Here is a 25993-nt window from a genome sequence, read left to right on the forward strand (position 1 = left end):
GTATCTGACCAAAGTGTTGCAATTACTTGATTTATAAATCTGTCTCCTCCGGGAGTGCATTAATTTTCTATTCTTCATATGCTCAGATAATTGCAGAATTCTGGGTTTGATCTATGTTGGGACAAAGAGTGGATGATATTGTTAGTAACAAAGAGAAGGACGGCAGCAAAATGCTAGTTTGTGAAAGCATTAAATAATTTGCCTCTGAGGATACTGAGTTTGATATTTCTGTGAGCCATAAAGCTGGAAATAGTTAATAAGAAATATGGATGTGGAATTCAGGGGACATCCAGTCTGGAGATGCAAACTTGATTATTAGCAGTATACAGATAACTAGGACAACTCCAAATGGTAACAATTAGTCTATTTGCTCCATAGATTCTGGTGTGGAGAGGATTGTTCTGATGTAAGAAAGTCTATGTTTTGTATCCTCCTTCTCATAGACATTTACCAGCTGAAGATTGAAATTTACATTGTAGGGGTGCCTGGGTGGCTCAGTCAGTTAAGCCTCTGACTTCAGCTCCGGTCATGATCTTGTGGTTCTTCAGTTCGAGCCCCGCGTTGGGCTCTGTGCTGACAGCTCAGAGCCTGGAGCCTGCTTCAGATTCTGTGTCTCCCTCTCTCTTCCCCCACTTCCCCTGCTCATGATCTGTCTCTCTTTCTCTCTCAAAAGTAAATAAAGATTTTAAAAAATTAAAAAAAAAAAAAGAAATTTACATTGTAGAATGTCATGAATAAGCAACATAGATTCATAGTTTCCTATAATTCTCTTTTAGGATTAAGAGGTTATAAACATTTTTTCCATTGTATTATAGATATGGAAGGCCATTTGAGGAGAAATGTTCAGGGTGCAACCATTGGTCAGACTTGCATTTAAATCCTGGCTCTATGAAAACCTACCAGTCTGAGCTTGATTAAGTCTGCTAACCTCTGTCAGCGTCAGTTTTCTTATTAGTAAATAGGAATAGTAATGCCTAAATTGTACACATATTGTTAACATTTTCAATGAGATAATATCTGTGAAAAGAAAACTCTGAGGGTGCCTGGGTGGCTTAGTTGGTTAAACGTCCGACTTTGGCTCAGGTCATGATCTCACAGTTCGTGAGTTTGAGCCCCACATGGGGCTCTGTGCTGACGGCTCAAAGCCTGGATCCTGTTTCAGATTCTATGTCTCGTTCTCTCTCTGCCCCTCTGCTGCTCATGGTCTCTCTCTCTCTCAAACAAAAACAAAAACATTAAAAAAAGAATATTCTGGAATGCTTGCACATGGTAGGTGCTCAATACATGTCTTCAAAAACCATTTATTGAGTTCCCTCTATGTCCTATGCACTGTCCTAGGAACAAAGATCCCTTCCTTGGTGGAGCTTGCACTCCAATGCAGGGAGAGGAGAGGAAACAATAAACAATGAACACAATGAACAAGTAAATTCTATTTTATGCCAAATGACAATGTAATTCATTTGACATTGAAACTCATGTAGTTCAGTGAGCCACAGACTCTCTGGCCACAGGGGCCAGAAAAGAAATCAAAATAAATATGCCAGGTTGGATGAAAAAAACAGCCCTTTTTAATTATTCTGCTTTTGAGAAAGATAAGAATACAGACAATATGACTCTTTTCTCTTCCTAAATCTACCTTCAAAAAATGATAGTACAGGGCTTGCTTCCACGACACACGTACTAAAATTGGGACGATACAGAGGATGAGCATGGTCCCTGTGCAAGGATGACACTCAAATGCATGAAGCATTCCATATTTAAAAAGAAGAAGGAAGGAAGGAAGGAAGGAAGGAAGGAAGGAAGGAAGAAGAAAGAAAGAAAGAAAGAAAGAAAGAGAGGGAGGGAGGGAGGAAGGAATAGTACAAGTGTCATAACAAATGGCAGCTGACACCCTTCCTATCTGAGACACGAATGGCAAGCTTCCCAGGTCACCGGCATCGGCAGAGGGCACTGGGAATGCCACTTTTTCACTTCTAGCCAATTGGTGGCCTTTGGGAACATGGACTCGGGGTCACCAGAACTGCCAAGTCTTCAAGAGAACTCACAAATTTACATTTTGGGTAAAATGTCTTGTTTGGAATACAGCCATGTATTTATAATTTTTTTCAACTGTAAAAGTTTCCCGTCTTCTCCCTTCCTCCTCCCCTCCAAACTTTGCCAGCTACATCTGGCCAGCAGACATAAACAAGTTTTAATGTCTAACACACCTTAAATTTTACTTACTTGATTTTTTTAAATATGTTTTTGCTCTGCAATATTTTGTCAAACTTGGCGAGTGAAAGAGCATGTCTCTTCACTCTATATAGTCCCTTAACTAATGTATAAGGAATTAATATTTTGTCAAGAATCGTATTGGCCTGGGGCAGAGTGACACTGATTACGAATAAGAAGCAGTATTCCTCCTGCACATTTGTCCCCAGATTACCTCATATCATTATGAAACCCCTCCCTTAGTTACAGTGCCCTGATTTTGTTCAGCTGAAAAACCCTATCTCTCACTCTTTCTTGTTGATAGAGATGAAATTGTGACTAAGTTCTCCCAAGGGATATACAGAAGTTGTTGGAGAGAGCTTCTGGAATGCTCGTTAAGAGTCATCTCTTCCTCCTTCCTCCTTTCTCTCTTTTTTTTTTTTTTTTTTTTTTTTTTTAGGATGGAGAGAGAGTTCAATAGGGGCAGAGCAGCAGAGGGAGAGAGAAAGAGAGAGAGAGAGAGAGAGAATGAATTTCAAGCCAACTCCAGGCTCAGCATGGAGCTAGATGTGGGGCTTGATCCCATGACACTGGGATTGTCTTTTTTCCTGTCATAGGCACGGATATGATGACTGGAGCTGCGTTAGTCATCTTGTGATTGTGAAGCAATTCGTACAAACGATGGTTGAGCAGAAAAAATGAAGGTTCCGAGGACATTAAGAAGCATCCATAGAAATCCAAGACTTTGAACTTGTTTTACATTTAGTGAAAATAAACTTTTACATTGCCTAAGACACTTTATCTCTTTTTAAAAAAATGTTTATTTATTTTTGAGAGAGAGAGAGAGAGAGCGGGGGGAGGGGAAGAGAGAAAGGGAGACAGAGGATCTGAACGGGGCTCTGCATTGACTGCAGAGAACACAATGTGGGGCTCGGACTCAGGAACCGTGAGAACATGACCTGAGCCCAAGTCTGAAGTTTAACTGACTGAGCCACCCGGGCGCCCATAAGCCCCTTTATTTCTGTTACCAAGTGGTCTAAGACCAGTCCTAGCCAATTCACTGGAGTCATTTTTTTAAAATACATTTTTATATAGCCTCTAACATAAAAGAGCAGAATTCCAGCTGAGTCAATTAGCATATGGAATCACCATTTGTCATACACTAAAATCATAAAATTGTCTTCTTTGTCACATGCTGAAACCTCTGCAATTTCCTGTGTTTGTCAAACTCAACTTTACTCATTTTGAAGTCTATTTAAGTTGGCATAAGTTTTAGATAATGATAGAAATTCACTGAGGGGCGCCTGGGTGGCTCAGTCACTTGAGTGTCTGACTTCAGCTCAGGTCAGGATCTCATGGTTTGTGAATTTGAGCCCCACACAAGGCTCTGCACTGCTGGTGTAGAGCCTTGGGATTCAGTCTCTCTCCCTCGCTTTCTGCCCCTCCCACACTTGCACTGTCTCTGTCTCTCTCAAAATTAATAAACTTTAAATATATATACCTATGTATATTATATAAATATATATACCTATACATATGTAATATATACACCTATATATATTATAGTTGAAAAGATTGAAACAAATGAGATTCGATGACTTATTAAAGGTCATACAAGAGGTCTCTTCACTCCTAGATCCACAGGTTCCTATAGACAGGATTCTGACTTTAGAGAGGCTGGAAAAGTCCATTTTCAAGAGATCCAGAAAAGATACCCCTTTCTTGATTTCCACGGAACAATCAGTACTTCATTTTATCTTGAGACAATTTAGAAAACACTGAGATGTCTTCAAGACTAACCATTTTAAAATCTTAGCCAAAAGACAATGAGTTCCCAAATTCACTGAATCATGCTTTAGGTAAATCAATTATTCCCATTCAATCTCTGTTCTCTCCTTATATCAGACTAAGATTCAGCTTCATTTAACAGGAAACCTAAAAAGTCATTGCTTAAACACACAAAGGTTTATTCACTCAAGTGAACAAGTCTAAAGGTAGGAAATCCAGGACAGGTTTGGGGCTCCACAAAGTTATCAGGGATCCAGGCTCCTTCTATCTTTATGCTCCCCCATTCTCCATGGTTATTGATTGCTTTCAATATGAAACTCATAACAGGGTTACGTGAGCACTGGGCATCACATCTGTGTTCTAGGCATCATGAAATACAACTGGGCGAAGCAGGGGTACCTGGCTGCCTTAGTGGGTAGAGTATGTGACTCTTGATCTTGGGGTTGCGAGTTCAAGCCCCACATTGTATGTAGAGCTTACTTAAAACAAAACAAAATACAAATGGAGGAAAAAAAACATCTTCCAGATGAATCAGCTCCTTTAAGACACCTTTAAGACCCCTACTCAGAAATCTTATACACAGCATTTCACTTACTTCTCACTGACCAGAATTTAAGGTATGCCACACTCGGTTCAAGGGAGTTGGGAAATCAGGGTCTCTTCTCTGGGCACATAACCACACTGAATGAAATCAGAGCTCTGTCTGTAATGGTTGGTTGACAGCCAGCAGTCTCTGCCATGGCCCTCACAAAATATCAAGGGACATGTGTTTCTAAGTGGCAACTGTCTTCTTAATGTTTAACTTCAAATATATTTAATATAAAAACATCTATACCAAATTAATATTTAAAATTCGTGGTTAATATTGAACACATTTAATAATTACTTACATTCTTTATTTCTATTTTGTCATATATTTAATACTAATAAGGCACCATATTAAATTAAAAAAATTAAAACAACTCTGGTGCTTACTTTGACAGCACATGTACTAAAGATGGGGTGTCTGGGTGGCTCAGTTGGTTAAGCGTCAACTCTTAGCTTCAGCTCAGGTCATGATCTTACAGTTTCATGTGTTCGAGCCCAGCATCGGGCTCAACACTAGCAGCGAGGAGCTTGCTTGGAATTCTATCCCTCTCTCTCCACCCCTCCCTGACTCACGCTATCTCTTTCTCTCTCAAAATAAATAAACTTAAAAACAACACAAAACAAAACAAAGAAACAAACAAAAACAACTCTGAAAGTTTGTCTCAATTTTCTTCTACCTAGTCTGAAACAAAAAGAAATAATCATGACAGAATTTGGTTGCTTAATATAACACAACTGGTTCCGACAGGTTCTCAGCCACACCTATAATACTCAAAGTCAGCTACACCCAGAAAAATAAAACCTTAAAAACGTACATGGAGATAAATTAGCTCAGTAAGAAAAGCGTACATTAAGAAAGCCATTCACCAAAATAAAATCAGGAAACTGTGAATGTATTGCTTAAATTATCAGGATTATTCAGGTTGGTTTTCAAACATCATTTGGTTAATTTTATTGGATAGGCTTGATCAAAACTCATTAGTATCAAAATGTGATTTTTTTAAATTATGGGTTAGCGGTATTAATTTACTAAGTAAAGTGACAATGAGCATGTCATTTACCCAAATTTGGTTACCTTGTGTGTTATTGTATACTCTCCAATGCAAAGCACTCAGGTATGAAGTTCACAGAGTCAATTATCCAGCTACAGAAGAACACAGAGTGGGTGGTTCTGCTTTATGGATGGTGAGAGGCAAGCAGTCTTGAATTTGGGCCACCAAGTGAGCTGGGACAATTTCCCTACCACACGGTAGCCACAGACCTGATGCCTGAGGCTACTTGTGCAGCTCACAGGTTCCTCTTGCAGGAACCTACTTGCAGGTTCCTCTCAAGGGATCATCTACATGCTATTCAAGGTTTCAGGTGCATACAGATCTCCTGGGGATCTTGTTGAAAAGCACATTATGATTCAGTAAGTCTGGGGGTGGGGCCCGAATCCACTTTCCTCACAAACTCTCAGATGGAGCCCAAGTAGCAAAGAGCTGGTACAGAGGTGAATTTGATAATACATCAGCCACTCCAGGAGAACCTTAAACCCAGTGTTTCCTATTTAATGGGTCTGGGGGAACAGACCCCAAAATTAGCATTTCTAACATAATCCTTTGTGATGTTGATGCTGCCGGTCTCAGAATCACATATCAAGAACCACTAATAATAGAATTTCAGTGTGGATCTCAAACAGGTGAGAAATATGGTGGGCATAGACAGTAACAAATCTATCTTGTAAAATGCCTACTATGGATGAAATGTCTTTGTGAATTTGGATTTCAGATTTTATAGAACTGGACTATATAAATGTCACCCACCCTTAAATCCTGAATTTTCTACATACATCAGGAGACGCAAAGCCAACGCAAAGAAATTCTTTCATTTCCACTTTGGATTAGAGAGTTCCTTTTAGATTTTCTTGTACTGTATTTGGCAGAAAATAATACTACCTGAACTTTTGGCATGAATTCTAGGTCAAACCTTAGCTATCTCCAGCGAAGTTTTGAAGCTTTTTTTTAACATTAATAATTCCATGTTATAGCATTTAAAGGTCCCTAAACATAGGCAAATAAGAACATTCCAAAATTATAGGTATTATTTATTACACACTGACAACTAATTATTTTAAATGTTGAAGTCCTCAGGGTGCCTGGGTGGCTCAGTAGGTTGGTTAAGCATCTGATTCTTGATTTTGGCTCAGGTAATGATCTCACAGTTCATGAGTTTGAGCCCAGCATTGAGCTCTGTGCACACAGAGTCTGCTTGAGATTTTCTCTCTCTCTCTCAAAATAAATAAATTTTAAAAATGTTGAAGTCCAGGGGCACCTGGGTAGCTCAATTGGTTAAGCGTCCTACTTTGGCTCAGGTCACGATCTCACAGTTTGTGGGTTTGAGCCCCATGTCCAGCACTGTGCTGACAGCTCAGAACCTAGAACCTGCTGGGGATTCTGTGTCTCCCTCTCTCTCTGCCCCTCCCCTGCTTGTGCTCTGTCTTTCTCTGTCTGAAAAGTAAATAAACATTGAAAATAAATAAATAAATAAATAAACATTAAAAAAAATTTTGTGAATGTTGAGGCCCTATGTATTGTTGGGCCAAATACAGAGAAAGGCCATACTTGTTTCTTTTTTTTTTTTTTTTTCCTCTACAATCTGGAAATAACTTTTAACTCTGTAGATTGGTGTTTTCAAGGGACATTTTATTCTTATCAAAAAACTTACTTTAGGGGCTCCTGGGTGGTTCAGTGGTTGACTGGATTTCAGCTCAGGTCACAATCCCAGGGTCGTGGCATCTAGACCGCCATCAGGCTCTGTTGAGCATAGAGCCTGCTTGGGATTCTTCTCTCTCTCTGCCCCTTTCACTCTCTCTCTCTAAAAATTAAGAAAACAACAAAACAACAAAAAAACTACTTTGAATAATATTGGGGGAACTCCAGGGTGGCTTAGTAGGTTAGGCATCAGACTCTTGATTTCCGTTCAAGTCAGGATCTCACAATGCCCCGCCCCTGCCTCCCCATGGTGTTCTCTTTCGCCTTCTCTCTCTTAAAAAAAAAAAAAAAAAAGTGTTGGAAAAGAAACAACAGGCCCAAAATGGAGTCATTTGCCCCTAGGATGGCAACCCATGACTTAATTTCAGTTTCAAACTCTCCCAGAAATGTGACCTTTAAAGAGTCAATCTGAAATTTCCTGATCAGCATTACTGAGATAATCTGCATAAGACCCTTGCCTGGCTTTTCTTTTGCTAATGACTTTCTCCTTTCTCCCCACCCCCCACCCTCACACTCTCCTTTTGCCTATAAAAACTTTCCATTTTGCACAATGGTAGCGTCTGTCTATGGTATACTAGTGGGGCAGCTGACAAATTCATGAGTTCTTGAATAAAGCCATTTACATTCTCTAATTTACTCAGTTAAAGTTTTGTTCTCTTTTTTTAATGTTTATTTATTTATTTTTGAGAAAGAGAGAGAGAGAGAGAAAGAGACAGACAGTGGAGGAGGGGCAGAGAGAGAGAGAGAGAGAGAGAAGAGAGAGAGAGGGAGACAGAGAATCCCAAGCAGGCTCCGCAGCTTAAGTGCAGGGCCCAATGTAGGGCTTGAACCCATGAACCAGGAGATCATGACCCAAGCCAAAACCAAAAGTCAGACACTTAACCGACTGAGCCACCCAGGCACCCCATAAAGTTTTGTTCTTTAACAGTGAAGATTTTTAAATAATCTGATCAATATCTACAAAATGTGTGTTATGAATGTACTTCATATATTTGTTTTTATGAAGCTTCTTAAACAGTCTATTTGTCGGGCCGCCTGTGTGGCTCAGTTGGTTAAGTGTCTGACTTTGGCTCAGGTCATAATCTTACCACATGTGAGGTAAGGCTCCCGTAGGGCTCTGTGCTGACAGCTCAGAGCCTGGAGCCTGCTTCCAATTCTGTGTCTCCTCCTTTCTGCCCCTCCTCTGTTCATACTCTCTCTCTCTCTCTCTCAAAAATAAATAAACATTAAAAAAAAAAAAAACAGTCTATTTGTATAGTTGGAAGTGGTAATTTTATTGTTAGTGGTAAGGATTTCAGATTAAGTGTGGTTATTTTTATTTTTTTTTAATGCAACACTAACCAAAGAGTTTTTTTAAATTATGCTCACTTAATTTTACTGAACCTTACAAAATATACAGGGGTCCATCCATTCTTAGTAATGTTTTCCCCTGCTACAGTTTTATTTTCTTTTCCCTGTGTAAGCAGAAAACCAAATGCAGTATGTGGACAAATGGAATGTTCCTTTGGATTTACTAGAAAAGCAGATAAGAGACCAGAGATGTTTAGCAATACACACGGTCTGTTTTGTTTCATTACCCTAATCTAACCGAGGGTTTTCTACTGGAACAGGACTTTCAAAGCTAAGACACCACAAAATGGAGTTGGCTTTTCTTTTCTGTGATCATAAAAATCCTCAACTCTAAAACATCTATTGTGAGCAATTTCCAAATAACACAGCATATTCCATTTTCTAAAAGTAAGCATAAGCATAGATACCAAGTTTAATAAAACATTTTTAATCAACTCAGGGGAAATGAAAGCTTGGCAAAGTTAAAGAGGTATTTAACAAAGCCAATTATTATAGCAATTATATCAATTTTCATCTATCTTGGTGCTCCCAAGGAATTTTTTCACATGAAATACTTTGAGATCTGAATCAAGATAAGAAAAATTTAATTGTATATTTTCCCTAACTACAGATTTAATTACAGAAAAACAATTCATACCGATTCACTTATTGACAATTGATGGTTAACTTATATGAAATAATCCATAAAATACAATGTTTTATTAACAAACTAAATTGGTCAACAGTACAATGGAGTTTCATAAATTTTCTCAGTCATACAAATAACATTTAATTTTGAGTGTAAACAGAGAATGTGAATTTCCTAAATAAAAGACAAGTCATAGTTCCTCTGTGAGATAATTTTTAATAATATTTGAAAATATTTATAATAGCCAAAACTGCTTAAACAAATTCATTTTCCACACCTTCTAACAATTCTGCTAATATTTTTAAAGTGTCTTATTTTGCTAACCTTTGGCCTCTAATTGTACTTTACGTTCAGATATAAAATTTCTCTTTCCTATTTAAGTAAACGTAAGAAATGAAAACATAAACTAACACATATAAGTTAATGTTCAGCTAAAGATTTTTAATTGTTCAAAAAACATTCTGCACCTATATTCAAGAATATAACATGGCATGAATATATTCCAAATTCTAACATTATATTTAAAAATTTCAAAACTGGTACTATTCTTAGCATAATATATGTCAGACAACAGAAATTTCATTACCTCCCAAAATTATTTTACTCACAATTGCTATAAAAATCATACATTGTTGACATCCTATAAAATAAAATCTTATAAAAACTACTTTTTTATTCTGCTCTAATATCCAATTTCACATCAAGAAACACCTTTAATTCAAAGCGGTAATTGAGAATCAGAGGACTAATTACAAAATTTTACTTAAAAAATTTTAAAAAATCACCACTCTTTTTTCAGTTGTTAACCAGTTAATAGATTTTTAAAAAAGAAACATTTTTTTTGTCTGAATGAGAAATTTCTGTGTGATATATACTGTCACTGTAAATTTATAGAGTTTGGCACAAAGACTATTAAAATATTATTTAAATGGATATTTCTTTCTAAATTAATTAATGTAATATCCTATTAAGATGTTATATATTCAAAATAATTTATTAACTCGTGTCCATTTATCCATCATTCATTTCAATGGTTTAACATTTACATGCCAGAAATTCATTATTTCTGATTTTCAATTTTCTTAAAGTAATTACCAATGTAAGCAGAGTATTAAATTCTATTACGGATGCTCATTCCATTTTTAGCATATTTAAAGGTCTAAGCACCATGGATCAGGGTTGCAAGTCTAATGCCTTCCAGGCTGGTTTCACAAATGCTTGAAGATGGTGGGCCTCTGTCAAACTAGAGAGCGCATGTTCTTGCCAAGGTATTTACATTTTAAAAAGGCAATAGTACATCCTCCCATCTGATCCTTACAAAATCTCTGTGGCCCAAATTGCCCTGAGCTTCTTCTGCTCCTGTCTTTCCCACAGTCTAGAAGCTGTAGGAATCTGATTACGCATCCATATAGACAGAGATCCAAGGACCAAGCGCTGAAGGCCCCTGAAAGCACAGTACTGGGAACACCTCCGCAGGGTGAAAAGTGTAGTGAGAAACGAACACCTATTTACCAAACTGAAGACTGTACCAAAGAATACTTAAAAATCCTTCAATACATAGCCACTCAGGTAGAGGAATCAATTCTCTGGCACCAAAGACAATATTTCTAAGAGCGTTTCTAAGAGCAACCTCCCCATGTTGTTGAAGAAAATATTTAATTTTCATCTAAAATTAAAATTCATTTCTCATTTGCCTCCACAATACCCAGCTCTCCCACCATCCACTTTTATAGCATACAGGGTACCATAAATTCCCACACGGAAGATGAAAGAAAGCACACAGCACAGTGCTGAAAAGGGCAATATATACATGCATATAAAAGAAAATTAACACATAAAACTTCTATTTCTAGAGAACATGGAAGTTATATCAGACGAGGAGAATTTAGAGGAGTTTTGTATTTATAGTATCCTTATCTATACATGACTCGAAGTTTACCTCCAATAAACAAACATACTAGCAGATGCTGCTATCATTTTACATTTAATAAACTCCCGCATATGCATTTGTGGATGTTTCTCCATTAAAACGCACATTTTATTTCTTGACACACGTCTTTGCTAGCGTCCTAAATTTGGGTTCCAGATGATCAAGAAACTCAAGCCCTTCTTCTTCCTGCCGATCACTGCAGCAGCCTACAGAGCCGGCCACAGACCCTTTTCCTTCATAGTTATACGAACGAACGTAGTCTTCGGAATGTTTATGCTCCTCGTCTTGTCCACACAGATACACCTTCTGTATCAAAAAAGAGCACATTTTATTATTTTTTTAAAAACACCTAAACATATTAGCTTAAAAATAATGTCTTTGATTTACCTTTTACTGTTTAATTTTTAATCAGAGTGTGTCCTCTAACGGATTCCTACATATAAAAAATGCACATGATTGGTCTGTATTATATTCATTCTGAAAATATAGCAGATATATAAATGCTCCTAGTGAACACATTTATGAAACTTAAAGCTACACACATATCACAAAGCTAACTTACAATTTCCCATTTGACATAAGATTTGCATAGTTGCAGCGTATCTGTGTAATTTCTTCACGTATTTGGGGGACCAATATAGGTTATGATTCTTCTGTTTATACATTATTATATAGTGATAATAATGTAATATATTAAAGTGGCTAATATTAGTCAATATTGATTAATCTGAACATAAAACAAGGAACTAACACCCAAAATAAAAACTTAACAGTCTACCTGATTGATGCTGGTAGCCGGTACTTAATGACTACACAGAAGATTTAATACACCAAAAAATATTTACAATTTATGATCAGTCCACATAAATCTTTCACTCCACGTGATCTTCCTGCTAATTTTGGGGGAAGAAGCTATTGGTCTTTTTATACCTCCTAAACATGTCTACATATGCCACTCCTAGATGGTTCTGTAGTTTCATAAATGTTATTTTAAAAATTAAACTTTAAAAGATCATTTTGCCTTTGGGTTTGGGCCTGAAATCTATATCTATGGTAATTAAACACTAAAAAGGTGATGAGTTCTAGGTGCAGGGAGAGTAAAACTTCTGGGAAATCCTGACTTATAAATCGTGTTTAAACTCTCATGTAATATCATCTTGAAGACATCGGCACTCACTTCGCCAAGCCGAGGTTGGGTGAAGCTGTGCCAGTCTGTGTATGTGTATCTGCCAGTATCCTGTCCTGCTCCCTTGACAGATTCCAGGGTCTGATGTCCACCTCCTTTGCTGGAATCCAAAGTGTAGCCGCCTTTGACCATCTCAAAGCTTTGCTGTGTTTTGACTCCTTGGCCACCAAGAGTGCCACCAGACATGCTTGTGTCACAAATGTTGGATGTCTGTGTGGGCAGTCTAATATTTGCTTCCTAAAAATAAAGTTAGAGTTATAAAATGAATGAATCAAATTGAAGCTAACAGTTTGCTTTCATTTCTTCCCCACCAAAATTCACATATTGAAGTCCTAATCTTCAGGGTCTTAGAATGTAATTTGTTTGAAAACAGGTCATTAGATATGCATTTAGTTAAACTAAGATGAGGTCATACTCAACTAGGGTGGGTCCCTAATCCAAAGGCCAAATTTAAACACAGACATGCACACATGGAGAGAATGCCAACTGAAGATGTGATTTATGTTGCCATAATACAGGAACTACCAGTTTGTGATTCTTTGCAGTCCTGTGAAACTAATACAATAGAATCATGAAGTTTAAATGAATTAATGTATGCAGGTCATGTGAAATTCTGCTTGGCATAGTAAGTGCTCAATAAACATTAGCTGTTATTATTATTACTGTTACTACATGATAATCAACTGTTATCATCCATCACCAAACAATTCATAGGAAAGTGGAATCTAATTTACCATCACTTCTTCTCCAGGTCCTTCAGTATTTGACACAATTAAATTTTGCTGGGCTACATCTGGAAAACATTTCTTTACTGTTCTCTTAGCAGTAACACAGAAACAAGTAAACAGAATACCTAAAAAATAAAAAGCATTTAAGTAAAATAGTATTTTTTTCATGCAAGTATATATTAAATCATTTAAATCATATGATTTTTCTTTTAAGTTTCTTCACAGAACTTTAAAAAAATTTTGTTCCATAAATTGAGATCTTTTTGGGTCATAAAATTTAAAACAGAATATTAACAAATGTATTCGTATATAGACCATCTCTGTCTTATTGAGATTAGTAGGCTAAATGAGAAAGAAATCAATAAAAAGTAATAAGGATGAAGTGAGCATAGTTTATTAACAAGTCTCTTCCCAAGTTCAGAATTAACTTCAATGATTCTCTTATTTCCTCCACACTCAAACGGCAACTCCCTTTGATGGAAATTTAAGCTTGTATTGTTGGTACTTAAAATCCATACAGAACCCACTTAAAGGGTATTAGGCATAAATACAAACATGAAAGGCAGTTACATAAAATCAGTGCCCAATTTTGAAAGTGTATGCCGACTACTAATAGTGCTAAGGGGAACATCCTATTTCACCTGAAACTCAAATCAATGAGTTAGGACACAGTATAAACTATGGGGAAAGTCTCTAAATGCAGATAGATTATAGAGTAAAATAAACTGTTAAAAAAGAAAGGAAAGGGAGTGTGAGTGGAAGGAAGGGCACAGAAGTGTGGGGAGTGATTTCCATCACTTTTGCATCTCTAAAATAACAGTTTGAAGAACGCAAAATCTTAACATTCTTCGCATGCATTACTTTTCCTCAGTGGCTTACCATATGACCATTTTCCACACACTGGGTTCCTTTTTGTTTGTTTCTTTTTTTAAGAGTTCTAATGTTCTTTTCTTATTTTTTTTTAAGTTTGTTTGTTTATTTCTTTGCTTTTAAGTAATCTCTACACCCAATGTGGAGCTTAAACTCACCATCCTGAGAGATTAAGGGTTGCCTCCTCTGACTGAGCCAGCCAGGTGCCTCTCATTGGAGTCTTCTTAAGATGTATGTTAAATCATGGCACCTGGGTGGCTCAGTCAGTTGAGTGTCCCACTCCCGATTTCCACTCAGGTCATGATCTCAAGGTTCATGGGATGGAGCCCCATGTCGGGCTCTGTGTTGACAGTCTGAAACCTACTTGGGATTCTTTCTCTCTCTGTCCCTCCCCCACTCACACACTCTCTCAAAATAAGTAAATAAACTTAAAAAAATGTATGTTAAATCACTTCATTAATAACATTGAGCATAAACATCTAAGTGAGTTTTGGAAGTACTCTTCACTATTCTTTTTGTGCATAAACTTGACTGGTTAAAAGACTGTTTTGTATGGGATGGAATCTTAACATTACTTTTCTACAACCTCTTTATTTTACTTATGGAAAAATGAGCTCAAAGAAGCGGAAATGATTTATCCAGTATCTCACAGCTTATCATTGGAAGAACTAAGGGGACACCTCTGAAAATTACTTTGAATTTAATCTGCTCTTGCTGATAAGTTTCTTCTGTGAATCAGAACCCCAAGTCATACAGTACATACAAGATTTTCAAAAGGACACATTTACCAAAGGCTATAAAGGCCATTAAATAAAGAATTACCATATATATGTTTTAAATATTAGATAAAACTTCAACGAATACATTCTAGATAATTATACTTACATAACAGCAATGCAGAACCCAACACCATGGCAAGAATAGCCCATCTTCCAAGTATTACATTTGATGGCTTAAAATCTCTCACATTTTTAATATTCATCTTACAGTCAGATGGGGTTGTACAGTCACATACTCTCACTGTTAACATGTGTTTTGCATCTAAACCATGTCTATCTTTTATTATGATAGGCACAGTATAATAGTTATAGTCAAGAATTTGTCGCTGACGAAGAATGGCAGTTTTACCTAGAGGGAAAAAAAGGCAGAGAAAAAATATACTTATATGACTTTTTTTTTTTTAAGAGAGAGAGAGAGAGAGAGAGACCGCGTGAGCAGGGAAGGGGCAGAGAGAGAGAGGGAGACACAGAATCGGAAGCAGGCTCCAGCCTCCTAGCCGTCAGCACAGAGCCTGATGCGGGGCTTGAACTCACAAACTGCAAGATCATGGCTTGAGTTGAGGTCTGACTGGGCCACCCAGGCACCCCTATGACCTTTCAATAGCAATATTATTCTTCCTTGGTATTCTTGGGGTGGAGGGAGGAGGAGAGAAGGTGCAGGATTAGGTTAAAGGAAAAATGCTAGCGGTTCATTTTTATTTCTTAAAAATGATTTTGATTTCTTGAAAAACTAGGAAAATTAATTAATATTACTCTCCACTTATATTAGGCTAAGCTATACTTAATGTTATTCACATATTATATTTATATGTTTTCTTAAAAGATTTTTGGAACAAGAGTCTAAACATAAATATATTATGCATTTCTTTAAAAAAAGTAAGGTATTCAGGCTCCGGGTAACCTAGTCTGTTAAGCGTCCAACTTTGGCTCAGGTCATGATCTCACAGTTCATGGGTTGGAGCCTCGCATCTGATTCTCTGCTGTCAGCACAGAGCCTGCCTCGGATCTTCTGTCCCCCTCTCCCTCTACTCCTCCCCACCGGTTCTCTCTCTCAAGATAAATAAACTTAAAAAAAAAAAAAAAAAGTAAGGTATTGTTCCTGTCTGGGCTGCAACATGCCATCCACACTGAGGAAAACCCAGAACCTTCGGGGTCACATGAGCCAAAGCCACAGTTGCATCAGCAAGTCCCAGAAGCAGCCAGGAGGCCAGGGTAATAAATAATGCTAGTGACATGCACCACCATAGGATCAACTTCATAGGATCAACTTCAACAAATATCACCTATGTCACTTTGGAAAAGTTGGTAGAAGGCATTACCAGGTAAAGAGGAACCAGAGCTCTGCCCAACGGATAACCTTGATACAGCGTGGACTTTAGTCAGTGAGCAGACATGGGTACGTGCTGTCAAAAACAAGACTGGAGCTGCTCCCATCACTGATGTGGTCCGATCGGGCTACTGCAAAGTTTTGGGGAAGGGAAAGCTCCCCAGACAGCCTGTCATCGTGAAGGCCAGGTTCTCCAGTAGAAGAGCAGAGAAGCTACAGTGGGGTGTGGGGTGAGGGGCTCTGCATCCTGGTAGCCTGAAGCCATGTGGAAGGAGGTTCATTAAAGCTAACAAGGGTTTTTTTCAAAAATAAATAAATAAAAGGCAAGGTATTACCTTTTTGGGGGGATCAATAAAATAATTTCCTAAAATGAATGTTTATCATAATGAACTAAAGTGAATGTCAACATCATCAGCCATCCTAAGTTCCTAATGATTAGAAGATTAAGTAGAATTACATACCATCCTTTGTTTCTAAATTCCAAAGTTTGTTGGCAGAATTATCCAGAAAGAATTCAAAAGGTGGACCATTCTCAGGTCCATCTGCATCTACAGGTTCGAGAACGGCATAATCCTTAGCATGCTGGCAAATTGTCACTTCTTTATCAATTTGCGGTGGGTGATCGTTATTATCTTCCAGAAGAACTACCAGGGTTCCCGTGCATGATCTGCCAGCTAAGAAAGATTAAAACCAGCATATTTTTACTTAAGATTTTATTTTCAACATCTCTATGCTACACAGATGACATCTGCTTTCTACTGGCTATCTGAACTTGAATTTCACACACTTTTTAGAGCACAAATACTATTGCTACAAGTACAAATAGTGAGTGACATGTCACTCTTCCTTAAAGATTGATGGCTGTATCAGGTATCTTGAGGTGCTTTTTAAAATAAAAAGGTATGAGATTATGAGTAATATCACTACAGAGCAACCAGTTGAAAATAAAATTGATTTCTTACACCTTTCTGAAGAGCATATATTCATCCTGAAAATACAAAGGCTTTGGTCATCAGTCACTTCCTTTGACTTCCTCTCCTGACTCATTTCCTCACATTCTCTTTGCTCAGAGTTTGTGAAACTTATCAAACCCACGAGGTGTGCTCCTTCTTGTCTGCTTTGGTACATTCTGTTGCCACTGCTAGGAATACTTTTGTCTTTCTCTTTGCCTGACAAAATCTGGTTATCCTTCAAGAATCCCCTCAAATATCGCCTCCTCGTGAAACTTGCTGTGACTTATATGGACAATGGTAGCAATATTCTCCTTTGAGTTCCCACAGAACTTTGCTCATCATTGACTCACACACTGAACTGTGAACATGTTCGTCCTAAGAACTGAGTCATACTCACCTTGATAGCCTATTGATCTTCCCAGCATTTATTCGCTAACTTACAACTTCATACTAACACACTGAACATAATAGTAATGCTATTACTATTTTATACTTTCCAAAAAACTTAGTTGAATAAACTATAAAAATAAATTTGCACCCCCTCCCTCATTCAATAAATATGTTTTTGACAATAGGAGTTCTTACTCATCTCTAGATGGCCACTGGTATTGTACTAATACTTACACATTAAGTCTCCATAAATATTTTTAATGACAACATTGCCCATTATTTGTGTTTAAACGATAATGCAGCTCAAAAAACAAGTTTAAAATTTATCATTTGTGATAGGATAATAAACTACAATAAATGACAAGCTTTCAAAATTGAAATAAACAGAAAAATAATTGATAAGTTTTCTTTTTTTTGCTTCGAATACCAGTCTAAATTTTGAGCGTATATGTTGAATTTATCATAAACACCACTACAAATCATATATAAATATCATCCATTTTTAGTTTGAAATAAGACTTAAGTGATATCTTGAATGCTTTAGTGATTTTTTCTGTTGAATAACTATAAAATTAATTTATTAAAAGTGACTTTTAAATTACTTAACAAAAGGCACCCACTATATACCTATTTAGAAACTATTCTATGTGAACAAATTTTAAAATATCTACAAATAAAAGAAAGATCTAGGTCTTCTAGTAAGAAATCTGCAGTAGGATATAAACATTTTGATACTTCCAGAAATTTGTAGCTAAATCTGAACACAAGTAACAACTTCAAAATCACCAAACTAACAAAGATGTGTTAATTTTCACAATCAATCTAGTTACAGGAACAGAATATAAATGAGAAACAATGAAACATCCTTTTATAGAGAAGACACATCACCTGTGATAATTAACATATTATTCCCTGGCAAAGGGGCCTTATGAAGTATTAAGAGAAGACCTGAACACAAATGAGTGGAAACAATCACAGATGTCATTGCCATTCATTTGAAGTTAAGGGACCTGAATCTCAAACAGGTGGGACAGTGCTACACTAGGCAGAGGGTGTATAAAACAGTGTTTTCTAGAGTGACAGTGGGGAAACCAGCCTGCTTAACAAAGAAGACTAACACAAGAAACAAAGCAAATAAATTGGATTCTAGGAAAGCTAGAAGAATGTCTGGGTCATCATCCTGAAATATTTATGAGCATCAAAAGTAAATGTTCACGTGGAACTATAAGTAATTACTTATATATTTGGTCCTTGGAAATACAGATTAATGGATTAAAGTTCAAATGAACAAAAGCATTGGTGTCACCATATCGTCTTATATTAATACTTGTAATATCCATGTCTTTATTTCTTCTTGAGCACACCCAGGTTATTCATGAGCCTGGGACACAGAATCTTACAGTTTAGATTTGGCATTTCATTTCCTTGTACTTTTAGCAACCAAAGACAAAGTTAATTTCTCATATTTCTGTTCTCCATATTTTCCTTCTCTTCAAATAGTGTTTCATTTTCCTATCACCAACCTTCTTCATTTCTTGAAATCTCCCTTTATCCTTTAATCTGGGCAGCTCTTAACTGATTTCTCCCTCTTATGATATCCACACATTTATGGGGAAAGTTGTCATACCAAGAACCTCTTATGAGAATTTAATAGTCCTTTAACTGGTATCATGTGAGAATTTGCCCAGTGTTATGAATTCTAGTTTTCATGGTAACATGCCTGGTACTTGGAACTTACTAGACTGTCAACATTTGTGGAATAAATGAGGAGAAATAAATCCTTCTGAATGACATAATAATCATGTTCTTGAATCATTCAGATTTCACTTTTGTTTATACAAGAGTAGCAAATCGCCCATGGTTTTAGAGTGGTGGCAACGTCATATTTCTCAGCTAATGTTTTCACCATTCTTTGGTAGCTTTTTTGTCCTTCCTATATTGAAAGAACTACATCAAAAGCCTGTGTGAGAGATATCAAGAGGAAGGGAAGATCATATGTACATGGTTATGTAATGATAGCCACATTTACATTTTCTTTTAGATTTTGAAACCTAAGTATTTTGGACACATGGGAATAACATTTAACAATTGCTTGTTTGTATATTTTTATGGTATATACATTAGCAATAGTAGCACATGTATACAAACATACTGGCAAATATAGGGAGGTTGCTGTGTGCGGGATCTCAGCCAGTGGATAACCAATTTTGTGGCTGGACTGACCCTTGTGGTTCTTAGATGATTGCAAGGTGCCTTAGCCATCAGGAGGCTTTTGGAGAAAAAAGGTCCTGGAAATTATGTGGCTCAGCTGAGGCCACACAGCAAGGTTGTCGTGGGCAGGAAGAAAAAAAGCAAGCCTGGGGTACTGCTTTTATCGGGGTCAAGAGTTGGGGCTAAGGGTTTCTGGAGCTCATTCTTTACTGGTGAATTTAAAATATTGGAGCAAGAATTTAAAGCACTGGGAAGTGAAAACACAAGCAACCCCAGTGGTCAGTTATTGAAAGCAAGCAAGATGAAGCAAAATGAAGGAGCGTGGGGTATGGGGATGTGGCTTGGGTCTTTGTCTAGTCTGCTTGGCAGACTAGATGGCAGATAGCCATCTTTGAAGTGGATGCCTTAGCAATCAAAGCTTAAGTCAGGCAAGCACTTGCATTACAAAACAAACGAAACTGTCAGGACACACATTACAATGGTGCACATTCAAAAATGGTTTACTGTAGGAGTGTTCGTTCAAAAGGGTTTTGAAAACACTACTTTATGATATCTGAAGGACACTTCTTCACAAGAAAAGTTCTAGAATTAAGCAGAAGGACTGTAAGCCACAGCAAAAGACTGAAGAGTCCTTGTTTGATCATTTCTTAGGAAATACGATTAAGTGCTTTGTTACCCATTACGAGACGCTCAGAACAAACTTACCTTGAGCCACTGTTATAGGTGGGTTAAACCCTTTCAGCAAGTTCAAACCATAATAATCTAAATCTGTACTCCTGAAGACTGGAGATCCTGGAGGAGGCCACCGTGTCTCTGGCCATTCATTCATCACCTCCTAGCTTTGTGTTACTGACGCACTAGAGCTGATGTTGGGTGGTCTCCAATAAATTGAGCAGTCAGTGCAAACATATTTCACACTAAGTTTGGATCTGGCAATAAACAAAGTTCACCCCAAGATTTCCTTAAAGATACATCCTGTATTTCTAGAAAACTGTACTCACCTGCATCCATTGCAACCACGGAAACATTGTATTGGTCGTGTTTTACAAATTTTGATTCTCTATCTAGCACTTTTATAGTTCTCAAGTCACCAGTGTGTTCATTAATTTCAAACCAGTTATCTTCATCTCCTATCTTCTTATACCTAATTTTTAGAAATCAAATGTAAATGCTCAAACCAAAGATTGAACATAATCTCAAAATATGTTATTTTGAAGAATACATTACCTTAAGCCTTCACTGCTGCGTGTTTCCGGATCCAACGCTTTGTATCCCTGGAGTTCTTTTCCAACTGGGAGGCCATCTGTACTCTGAAGAACTTTTACTGGTGGTTGGCATTCAGGGCCCTCATCACTGTCTTTAATTTTAACAGTGACAGTTGTAGTGCACATAGTAGGAGCTTTTGAGTTTGCTGCTTTAGCGAATTGTGCTTCATTAAGTACACCAATTTGCAAAACAACCTCGCGATGGACTTCATAGTTCAATGGCTGTTCAATAAGCATACTTTAATCAGTCAATTTGGAGCACTGTATATAACAGAAGACTTATAAGTATGATTCCAAGTTTTAGCACAAAAAGGAGTATCATTTTTGCATATAAAATGTTACCCAAAGCAGGTGCTAATGTAGTTAAAGACAAATAGTTAACTTCCTATAATGAGAAACAAACACTATCAAATACAAAATTGTTGACGATTCAACCAATTTTTCTTCTCCCTTTTCTTTCAGAATGTCTTGCCTTCACTTTTTTCATTACAGGTTTAAATATTAATAGAAATATAGAATAAGTGTTTGAATAAATCCAAATTTATCAAATGAGGTAACAGTGATAACTAAGAGATATATAAAAAGTATAAATAGAAATATATAAAATAATCAGACTACTAGAACATGAGATTTGGCTATAATGGAGCAGTTGCTTTGTATGAGTAAAAGTTATGATATTACTGAAGTACATTATATTTATGTTTTTTTAATGATTATATTTAGGTTTGTATAGCTCCTAATCAAAGTGCTCAGTTCTGAACTGAATAATGAGAAGCATCTTGAAACAAAAGTTAAACAATTAGAGACTAAAATCTATCAGGACAACAACAAAAAAAAAGGAAAGCAAGAGAAAGAAACCTAGACCCCTCAAAAAACCAAAACCAAACAAACAAAAAACCCAAGAAAGAACAAGACGAGTGAGAGAAAGAAAAAGCAATATAATAATTAAATGGCATTTTCTAAAAATCTTAGGAGGAAAGTACAACTTGTGCATATATACACAAGAGTGCATATATGCACAAGAGTACATAAGAATATACACTGTCCCTAAGAAATTAATCAGGAAAGTTATGCAACAGGTTAGTGAGGGCTCTGGAAAGAAGGACTCTGAAAAGAATCAGATTTGTCTACAGTTATAACACCCTGAATATGCCTGATCTCATCTGATCTCAGAAGCTAAGCAGGGTCGGGCCTCATTAGTGCTTTGAAGGGAGAAAAAAGAACCAGATTTAGTTCAAGTAATCATTCTGGGTGCCACTAATTGCAACTGAATTTTTAAAAACCCCAAATGCTGGCTACCTCAAATATAGGAGAAAGAATAGGAATAGCTGCTTAATATTTAATAGTCTGTCTTGTACATTATAGAAAAGTAAAAGTATAATATGAGCATGGAGGCACTTGAAAAGTCAAGAGGTTTGACTTCCAGTAGTGATTCTTCTATTTCTGTCTTGTGTTCCATAAAATAAAGGATTTGGACAAGTGGGCATCTAAGGTTTCTTCTAAGACTAATACTTGATTACTAATACAGTAGTTCTCTGCCTTGGTTTTCACTACGTACGGAACAATGTGTTTTGTACCCATAATGCCTATCTTCTTCCTCTTTTTTTTTTCTTTATTTTGAAAGAGAGAGAGAAAGCACGAGCAGGGGAAAGGCAGAGAGAGAGAGAGAGAGAGAGAGAGAGAGAAAATCCTAAAGAGGCTCCTCGCTGTTAGGGCAGAGCCTAACACAGGGCTCAATTTCACGAACCACAAGATTATGACCTGAGCTGAGATCAAGAGCCATATGCTTAACCAACTGAGTCACTCAGGTGCCCTAATGCCTACCTTCTAAGAATGAAGATGAGGGTAAAATCATCACCATCATAACAAAATCATCATAACAAAACATTTATGTAAACCAATAGAAATCATTTCAGCATTGTCTCTATTCACATACATACAGTCAAATACATATAGAGATATATAGTACATAGGATATATAGATATGTAGATAGCAATGCCCAAGTGTAAGTTAGTGTTTTTTAAAATATTGCTTGATCGTTTTTTTGTTCTTGTTTACCTTGACAACACACAAGACTGCTTCATTTGTATTGGGGTCTGTGCTAATTTTGAAGTTTCCATTTTCATTTCCCTGTAGGATCTTATATATAGCCTTTGAGTGAGGAGTGTTTGGTAAGTCCTGATCATGTACCGCCATTCGTAAAATCTCAACATCAATTCTGTTTTCTTCTACTTCTGTAAAATACTAAAACAATTGTCCCTTGTTATTACAAATTCATAGCATTAACATGATTTTCTACTCTAAAACTTACATTTAAAGAAATATTAAACAAAGTGATATGAGAACGTGCAATCATATATTGGAAAGAATTTACAAATTTCATGTATAGTGTACTTCTCACTAAACTGACTTTTCAAATCTTACTCATTCTTCAAAGACTAATTCATGTCTTAACTTCTAAACTTCTCTAAATCATTCAAGCCCTCAGATTTGTCTCTATTCTGAATCCCCTCAATATTTACAGTCTCTGGCCCCTTTTATATGAACATATTAAACCTTCAATATTTGTAGATAATTATAACCTACATTGATTTCTTATTATTACTGGATGATTTGTTACTATACCAATTTTTGTTTTTAATTTACTTCTGATTCACTAGCAAACATTTTAAGGAAAAAGTTTTTCCTTTTTTGAGAAATTAAATCACATTTTTTTCCTCTTCCTCCAAAGAATAAATGTTTACAGAAGCATATTATATTAATTAAAAGACTAAAGAAAGTAGTAAATCAGAATCCTCTAGAGATGTAAGATGAATTCATAGACGGATGATAGCCTGATACCTTTGAAGTATAACAGATCTTAATTCTAATCCCAGTTTTTTCTCTTACATGGTCTACACGTATGAGATCATGAGCAAGTTATTTAACTAACTTTTCATTTTCTCAAATAAAGTATGGGATAAACATACCCTTAAAAGTTGTAGGGATCCATATAAAACAGTCTATGAATGTACCTATCACTAGGGGTTCTCTCTTCTTTAACTTGTTCTCTGGTATAGATTAATGAAAAAATGAAGATTACTCACTAAAAGTTCAAGAAAGAAAAACCATTTCCTGGAAGTATCATCCTGTATATATTTCTTGTACTGTGTATTTCCTAAGGGAAAGTTTGCTCCTATGTGATGTTGGAAGACTGCATATAGATGACGGTTGGGGGGGTGGGGGAGAGGTGCACACTGTACTTACTGATCTCCCAGCAGAGCAGAAAACACAAAGCTAGTCTCTTTTTAACATCTTAGGAAGTTAAAGTGAGAAAGATACCAGAGAGAGGGCCACTTCTCCTGTACTCTATAAAAGGAATTTAAATCCAAGGCATCACTAACAGACTTTGGCATCCAAGAAAATGATGAATACATGAACAGCAAGCATCAAGGGTTAAGAGGCCTTTAGACAGCCAAGAGAATAGTTTTTTCCCTAGCATTTAGAAATGCCCGGTCCTTCAATTATTGTTACAGAAAATCTTTTTTTGTTTATATGTCATCTGTAAGCAGTAGCTCTTAAAACCAAAAATGTGTAGTCTCACAGCGCTACCAAATTCCAGATGTGTTTTTTTTGAAAAAGTAAGTGAACCTTGGTAAACAAATACAAAGATGTACTCACAGATGTTTCAGTAAAATATGGTGAATTGTCATTTTCATCCTCAAGTGAAATTGTAATTGTTCCTGTATTAAATAAACCAAAAGGTTGCCCCCCCATGTCTCGCACTTCCATTATTAACTGGTATGTGTCACATTTCTGAAAAAGAAAAGACAAGAAAAGAAAAAGGTACATTGACGAACACTTATATTTCCTATAACTTATAATTCTCATAGCCATTGCTTAGGATCTTATTATTTTACACTTATTTTATTTTATTTTATTTTATTTTTTTAAAAGGCCACCTTAAATATAAATATAGAACAAGAGATTGGCTAGTCAGTACAATAGAAAACTGATGTACCTAACCTAACATTTTAAAATGCAAAGCTATTTTATCATTCACATCAAATTAGGTCAATGATTTTAAGTGAGAACTTGTCTAATATCTTGTTTTTTCCCCGAATCTCTGTAGAGACAAAGAAAATATCAGAGAAGCCCTAAGGACAGCCTGTATAGAAGCCAGTTGGGGGAGGTGGCTGTAGGATGCCTTATTGTAACTTCTCTGGGAGTTCATTATCAGTTTAAATATAGCTTAGTGATTGTAAAATTAATTAATCAGCTCATTACTTCTCTATCCAGTAAAGGTGTAGTTGTGGTGATGACACCTGTATCTGGATGTATGGAGAAATGCTTTGGATGATCTGGGATTTGCTGTAAGATTTTATATTTCAGACGAGTATGTAGAGTGTCAGGTTCATCGTGGTCTATGGCAGTCACTTGTCCCACTGAAGTTCCTGTTTAGACAAATGCAATATCATCAACAATTTAAAAGAGCAATATAATTGAATTACAAACAAGGTATGGTTGCAGTATATTCTCCCCAAAACCACAAGTAGATTGATTTTACTGGTTAGTGGAGCGGCTAAAGCTCTCCCAAACTCCAAGCTCCCCTTACTTGGAAACTTCACTTATGTGGGTACTATGAATAACACGGTTTATGTTCCACACATTTGAGAATATCCACCCCACCCTTGGTAGCAGTGGTTCTCAAATTCTTCCCCCCTACCCACCACACCAGTTCATGGACTATTTTTGGATGGGACCTTCTCTGTATATCTTCTTTTATAGCTGAACTTGATAATGTTAATTAGAGGAATAGCACAGCTTTGAATATGATAAGAAAGATTTTACACTTTGATATTTTAATAAATGTGCTGAATTGTTAATATTCAAGTAATGCAGGTAACTATTAATACATTGTGTAGCAGTCTGAATATCATTTGGACAAGCTTTACGGCCCAGAAATCAGTGTATTAGAAATGTTGCTTTACCAAACTACTCACTGTGAAAGAACAATATTAAACATGCATGCATACATAATGACAATAGAATGGATGAGGCATTTCTTGCAACTTTT

General features: G+C 36.5%; 1 protein-coding gene, 1 non-coding gene and 1 pseudogene across 9 annotated transcripts in view; 2 read left to right on the forward strand and 1 right to left on the reverse strand.

Moving 5' to 3' along the window:
* The first annotated feature begins 1658 nt into the window (after positions 1 to 1658).
* LOC113602386 (U6 spliceosomal RNA) lies at positions 1659 to 1761 on the forward strand. The gene has a single exon (XR_003423813.1). It is a non-coding gene; the product is annotated as a U6 spliceosomal RNA (small nuclear RNA).
* A 7314-nt stretch (positions 1762 to 9075) lies between these two features.
* The window catches only part of DSC1 (desmocollin 1), a 353895-nt gene continuing 336977 nt past the window's right edge, over positions 9076 to 25993 (reverse strand). For 5 of the 8 annotated variants that reach the window (XM_053206521.1, XM_027068700.2, XM_053206524.1 and 2 more), the window contains 10 exons: positions 25204 to 25370; positions 24598 to 24732; positions 22996 to 23181; positions 20899 to 21158; positions 20673 to 20815; positions 16579 to 16791; positions 14897 to 15139; positions 13148 to 13266; positions 12405 to 12650; positions 9076 to 11533 (listed from right to left, as the gene is read on the reverse strand). In XM_053206521.1, coding sequence (XP_053062496.1) covers positions 11336 to 11533; positions 12405 to 12650; positions 13148 to 13266; positions 14897 to 15139; positions 16579 to 16791; positions 20673 to 20815; positions 20899 to 21158; positions 22996 to 23181; positions 24598 to 24732; positions 25204 to 25370 — 1910 coding nt within the window. In that variant the 3' untranslated portion in view covers positions 9076 to 11335. Of the gene's footprint in view, positions 11534 to 11614; positions 11705 to 12404; positions 12651 to 13147; positions 13267 to 14896; positions 15140 to 16578; positions 16792 to 20672; positions 20816 to 20898; positions 21159 to 22995; positions 23182 to 24597; positions 24733 to 25203; positions 25371 to 25993 lie in introns of all 8 variants that reach the window. The other 3 variants (XM_027068702.2, XM_027068703.2, XM_053206525.1) reach the window with 2 other exon arrangements.
* Positions 15906 to 16521, forward strand: LOC106983839 (60S ribosomal protein L27a-like; annotated as a pseudogene).

This window comes from Acinonyx jubatus, chromosome D3, assembly GCF_027475565.1.
Source record: "Acinonyx jubatus isolate Ajub_Pintada_27869175 chromosome D3, VMU_Ajub_asm_v1.0, whole genome shotgun sequence".
NCBI classification, from domain to species: domain Eukaryota; kingdom Metazoa; phylum Chordata; class Mammalia; order Carnivora; family Felidae; genus Acinonyx; species Acinonyx jubatus.